Source organism: Salpingoeca rosetta (assembly GCF_000188695.1).
Source record: "Salpingoeca rosetta unplaced genomic scaffold supercont1.7, whole genome shotgun sequence".
Classification (NCBI taxonomy): Eukaryota; class Choanoflagellata; order Craspedida; family Salpingoecidae; genus Salpingoeca; species Salpingoeca rosetta.
This window is the reverse complement of record NW_004754927.1, coordinates 1,851,396-1,857,531: the sequence shown is the minus strand read 5'-3', so window position 1 is coordinate 1,857,531 and position 6,136 is coordinate 1,851,396. Positions and strand designations below refer to the sequence as shown.

General features: G+C 54.4%; 2 protein-coding genes across 2 annotated transcripts in view; one reads left to right on the top strand and one right to left on the bottom strand.

Annotated features, from left to right (window-relative positions):
- Positions 1-2,603, bottom strand: part of PTSG_03435 (uncharacterized protein) — a 5,791-nt gene extending 3,188 nt beyond the window's left edge. The window contains exons 1-6 of the mRNA XM_004995964.1: positions 2,278-2,603; positions 1,752-1,880; positions 1,333-1,486; positions 946-1,058; positions 489-620; positions 159-300 (exon numbers count right to left, since the gene is read on the bottom strand). Of these exons, the coding sequence (XP_004996021.1) occupies positions 159-300; positions 489-620; positions 946-1,058; positions 1,333-1,486; positions 1,752-1,880; positions 2,278-2,517 (910 nt within the window). The 5' untranslated portion in view covers positions 2,518-2,603. The remainder of the gene's footprint in view (positions 1-158; positions 301-488; positions 621-945; positions 1,059-1,332; positions 1,487-1,751; positions 1,881-2,277) is intronic.
- Positions 2,604-3,241: 638 nt separating this feature from the next.
- Positions 3,242-5,454, top strand: PTSG_03434 (uncharacterized protein; the record flags this gene model as incomplete). The annotated part of the gene is made up of 6 exons (XM_004995963.1): positions 3,242-3,279; positions 3,514-3,604; positions 3,836-3,988; positions 4,154-4,407; positions 4,695-4,743; positions 5,059-5,454. 6 exons carry the CDS (start codon positions 3,242-3,244, stop codon positions 5,452-5,454), a joined length of 981 nt encoding a protein of 326 aa, XP_004996020.1.
- Between the last annotated feature and the right edge of the window lie 682 nt (positions 5,455-6,136).

Genomic DNA, 6,136 nt, shown 5'->3' with positions numbered 1-6,136 from the left:
ACACACACACACACACACACACACACACACACACACACACACACCACACACACACACACACACACACACACACACACACACACACACACACACACACACACACACACACACACACACACACACACACACACACACACACACACACACACACGCCCAACCTTCGCCGGATGTGAGGCTGACGGTGTTCTCGAGATCATCGAGGATTGGCAGACAATATGTGTCATCCACCTGTGTGCACAGGTTTCCCTCGCCGTTCTCCAGCCCAAGTGCTCCCTTGTATCGCCCTTCAATACTTTGGATCTGGGCGAGGGAGACAGTGGTGTGGGTGGGTACATACACGAAGGTGTGTGAGCGTGATGACACCAAAAACCTCTCTGAAGGAAATCATACATCTGCAATCTACCTGCGAAAGCGCGAAGCCTTCCGTTCACAGCCGAGTTGTTCACAGCACAACCCAAAAATGACGATTGAGGAGGCATGCCCCTAACCTCATTGAAGCAAGGGGTGCAGATGGTGCTGAGGGTTGACGTGCGCTCAGAGACGGAGCGCGAGGTGTCGCGGGCAACGGCAATATCGCTGGCCGCTGCGATGTATCCGGGCTCGCAATACGTGTCGTCCGCCTACTCATTGGAATTGGACGAGTGGTTGGTTGGTGGCGAGGTGAGGAGGTGAGGAGGTGAGGAGGTGAGGAGAGTATACAGGGAGAGGTACCATGTGAAGGAAGGAAGGGAGGAGAGGAGGAAATGCAAGCAACAGCAACGAGCGCGAAACCCATGCAACAAGCAGGAAGAAGAAGAGTGCACAGTGGCACGGGCACAAACAACAGTTGTCGTTCTCTTTTTGAGACGCAGCGAGGATCAGCAGAGCAGCGACTTCAATACCATCACCACCACGCAAACAACGAATACTCGACTGTACAACCGTACAGGCTCCTTCCATTGTCACCTTGCTGCAGAGAAGGTCGAGGTTGCGCTGCAATTCGAGATAGGCGGGCCACGGTCTACAGCCCGCATCTTGCAGCCGCGTTGCAAAGCCCGACAGCTGAGTGAAGCAATCGCCTGAGGAAGAGTGGAGGTTCCGGGGCGGGGAGTACGTGGACATAAAGAAAAGGAGGTACAGTACAGCAACCACATCACATCACATCATCGTCTTGTGAGTCGTTGATGAACCAAACAAGCAAGCAAACAAGCAAGCATGAGGTGCGCTGAAGGCTTGCTGGGTGCACACAAGTGGTACCATTCCCCTCCTGCACACACAAAAGAACGACACCGCTTGCTCCATGCATGCAAGTGGCTGACACTGCATTCGTGGTGCTGCACAAGCACAGTGTACCTGAGCAGATGGCGTGATAGGCTGCTTGGTGGTCCGATGCCGTGAGAGCGCGTGCAGCAGCCATCTCTGCTAGACACTGTTGCCCCTGAGTGGACTGCAAGAAGAAGAGGTACTCAAAGTAGACGGACACGCACTCATCCCGAGGCGGGTTGCACTGACCAACAGTTGGTCGGGATGGAGTAAAAGTGGAAAAAGGGGGGGGGGGGGGCGAGAGTGGAGCAAATAAGAGAGGAAGAATGAGAGGTGTTCGACGCAGGCTTGTCATGCCACCACGTATGATGGAGGTGACCACATTGAAGAGACATTGTGGCATTGAAGTGCGTGCCTGCAGGCAACGCTTGTGGATGGGAACCATGCATGGGTGTTGCTTGCGCTTGCTTGTTTGCTCGTTTGTGTACTTGCATGCAACGAGGCCTTACCTCGCGCTGTTCTGTTTGAATGCGTTGGTAGACGCGATAATCCTCGTCCGTGCTGCTGGTGCACGCCGTTCTGTTGTCGTAGGTCCGCAGGAGCGCATTGATGGCATTGATGCATGAAGCCACACAGAACTGGTGGGGAAGGGGGCGAGAAATAATTGCGTACGACATGGCATATGCATGGATGAGCTTGAGTGAGGGGGGGGGGGTGAAGCAGAAGGATGGGAAAGGACGGAGGGGGAGAGACAGAGACAAAGGGACGAAGAGATAGAGACAGAGGCAGTGAGAGAGACACAGACAGAGACTAAGAGACAGAGGACAGAGACAGGGACAGACAGATAGACACAGACAGACAGATAGACACAGACAGACAGATAGACAGACAGACAGACACACACACACACACACACACACACACACACACACACACACACACACACACACACACACACACACACACACACACACACACACACACACACACACACACACACACACACACACGTACGCACAGCTACGTGTGGCTTACGCTTTCGCTTCCGCCATGAAACGAGTCGCCTCGCGCAAGGACTTCCAGGCGAGAGGTGCCGCACGCTGTCTCCGCAGCGGCTACTGCTGCGTCTGCTGCCTGCATGAACTCATCGCATCCACCTGGGGCCGCCGTGGTGGAGGACGCAGCAGCAGCAGCCTGGTGCTGCAGTGGCTGCTGAAGGCACAGCACCACCACCACCACAAGCGCGAGTAGCTTCCCCAACACAGCCATCATCATTGTCCTTGTTGTTGTTTGTTTGTTTGTTTGTTGTTTGTGTGGCTTGTGGGTTGGTATGGGGGAAAAACAACACGCGATTTGCTGTGGGGTTGTATGTTGTTGTGTTGGTTCAAGACCTGCACTGCTCTCTTTTCCGCACTCACATACACCACACTGCACAGTAAGTACATGCTGTGTACTCGTTGTGTTCTCTTTACTCTTGGACGCAATGAAAACAAACAAGGAATGGGACGCACGCACACTCACAACACACGGTCACAACAGGGGATGGAAGCGGAGGAGGAAGCAAGCAGTGAAATCACACATGTACATCACACATGCGCCACATACACACATGCGCCACATACACACACACATACACACACATACACACACATGTCATTTCACCCGCCGCCACACATGCGGTGGGATCATCAGAGTACGTCACACTTCACCTCTGGCATGCTGATGAACTTCTCAAGAACATCGCAGAGCGAGATGACACGGTAGGGGTGGTTCTTCTCATCGCACAGATAGATGCGGTGGATCTTGGCTGCCGCAAGCCTCTGCATGCCTGCAGGCAATGGTGGCGGGTGGCGTGTGGGCTTGCGGGCCGTGCTGATGGCCTCCGCGCTGCTGGTGGTCTTTCTTCTCAATGAACTGTGTTGTCGGGAGGTGCAGCAGGTGCAGCTTGTTCGGCACAGAGACAATGAAGTAGATGTCGCGTGCGCTGATGTTGCCCACAATGGCACCCTCGGCACCCATCACAGGAACGCCAGAGATGTTCTGCAAGGCGGTGCGTGTGTGCGTGTGTGTGTGTGTGTGTGTGTGTGTGTGTGTGTGTGTGTGTGTGTGTGTGTGTGTGTGTGTGTGTGTGTGTGTGTGTGTGTGCACATGTGCGTGTGGTTGGGTACTGACTGACAAGACAAAGAGGAAAGAGTCCGCTTGAACCTTGAAGTGAACCAGTTCTTGTTTCTCAACACCCGCCCCCCCCCTCCCTCGAACTCCAATCTGCAGCGTGCTGCAACTGGGACAAGTGACCGATTCAAACTTTTATCGCTGGTCTGTCATCAAGCGATTGCTCCAGGATGATCAACGGAAACGTGGCGTGAGTAGAAGGACCAACCTTTGTATGTTTGCGTGCCTGCCTGCCTGCCTGCCTGCTTGCCTGCTTGCTTGCTTGCTTGCTTACATGTACATTCTGTTCTGGCTGGTCATCACACACACGGCAAAAGTCCACAGCTCACATGCACACCCACATGCACACATGCACACATGCACACATGCACACATGCACACATGCACACATGCACAAACGTGCACTTCCCTCTTTCTGCAGGGCAAAGACCCGTTTGTAGTGTTAGAGTATGGCTCGAATCTAGGCTCGATTAGTATTCCTCTTGCCTCCACCTTTCCCCTTGCCACCGTCATTTCCGTGGAGAGCGGGGACGTGGATCCTGCCCAACGGCATAGCCTGCCTTATGAAGTCAAGGTCAGGGTTGAAATGTGGGTTGTCTTTGGCCCTTGTCCCATTCACACACACACACACACAGAGGCACACGCACACACACAGGCACACACACACACACACGCACCCCGCAGCCAAGCCTCACATGCCAACCATGTGTGACAAACGCTTGCACTGTCCATGACACAGGTGATGGGCAAGGTGAAATTCCATGAGCAGGTGCTCACCACACTAGGTGTAGACAACAATGCCGTGTGTAAGGCCAGCGTAAGCATGGCGATGCTCCAGCGGCTGCAAACTGCGCGCGTGCGCTTTGACTTTCAGCTGCTGCTGGATTTCGTCCACCATATCGATGCGGACTCCTTTGAGGAGTTGTCTGCGTTTCTGCGCGCCCTCGTGCCCCTCGCTCGTGTCACAGTCATCGAAATCCCACGCGTTGACGCGTACGTCTGCCCGTTGTGTGCTTGTGTGTGCGTGCTTGTGTGTGCATGTGTGAGAGAGAGAGTGTGTGTGGGTGTGTGCTTGCGTGTGTGAGTGGGTGTTTGCGTGTGCGTGTGAGTGGGTGTGTACGTACCATGTGTGTATTTCTGCATCTAGGTGTGCTCGCGTCCTCTGCATCTGTGTGTGTGTGTGTCTCTCGCGACCTGCCTTTCAAGACCTTTGCATGTCATTCACACCTGTTTGTCATGAACGCATCTGTTTTCACTCCCGTCCTTGCTGCCTCTGATAGCGATGCTGCTGACGCGAATGCATGGTTCTCAAAAGGATCAGCCATTCAGGTAATTGAAACCCAGCACCATGTGCACGCATGAAGCGCCTGTCGTTCCGCGATACACACACGCACGCACACACACACACACATACACATACACACACATACACATGCCCACACGCACACACGCACACATCACGAGCAACACGGTGTAACCTCCAGTGTCCTTAGTATCTGTAGGTCTGTGCTTTCACCCAAATGTCAATGCTTAGGACCATTGTTGCCGCTGTGCTCGTCCCCCCCCCCCGTCTCAGCGCGAATCCTCACCAACACTCGCCATGTTTCTTCTTGCCCTCCTTCGTTGTCGTGTGCGTGTGCCCAGACGGTGCGTGAGGCGCTTTCGTTGCTTCCGTACACACGCGTGGACTCGCTTGTCGGTGGGCGTCAGACAATCCAGCTGATCGCTATCGAGAACACGGCTGTCAGCGAAGGGCTCGCCCTTGCACCCGGTCACGCTTTCTGCCAGCAGGCTTTTGACGTGCTGCGGTGCGAGAACGAATTGCAATCAGCGTGGTGTCCAGGCACTGCTGGCGCCAACGCCCAGCAAGGCGGAGGGGGCGGTGGTCGTGGTGCTGTAAACCTCCGCCCTGACGCAATCAGACACGGGGGAAGCAAGCAGCAACAACAACAGGAGCAGGAGAGCAAGAGCAAGGTGACCACGACAACGACAACAACCCGTCGTCGTCCCACTACAACCAAGAAGTACGTCAAGCTGTGATGCGAGGCGCGGAGAGGAGAGAGAGGAGGACATGGGCCAAATGTCGCCTGCCCTTGTTGACATGAGTGCCTGCATGCAAAGCGCAGAATTCAGGACCACACACGTCACTTGTAATTGCTGAGGTGGTTGCGTGTTGAGCAGAGAACCTACTGAATTGCTTGAAACTCACAGGCTTACCACGCACCACGAATGCACGTGCCTTGCTCCTCCTCCTCCTCCTTGCCCGCCTGTCCCCCTTGACCTGGTTTTATCATTGCGCAGAGTATTGAAACGCATTCCCACCAGCGCGTGCGGGCGACGCCAAGGGATGGTGGTTGAACTGGTACGATGGACCTATGGACTTTGTTGTTATTGTAGTGTGGAAGTGTGATAGCGTGAGAGTAGTGAGAGTGTGGTCGTGCTGTTCTGTTGTGGGTTGTGCCAGGATGTCGCTGACAGCTCTCCGATTCCTTCTTCCTTGGTTTTGTGTCTCCGTGTCACCGAATCACAGATTCCCGAGTGCAGAACGCAGCGGCCACAATCTGAATGGACCTGGGAGAACGACGGCTGGTACAAGTGCAGGTGCGTCGCATGTGTGTTTGTGTTTCTGTGTGTGTTTGTGTTTCTGTGTGTGTGTGTGTGTGTGTGTGTGTGTGTGTGTGTGTGTGTGTGTGTGTGTGTGTGTGTTGTGTGTGTGTGTGTG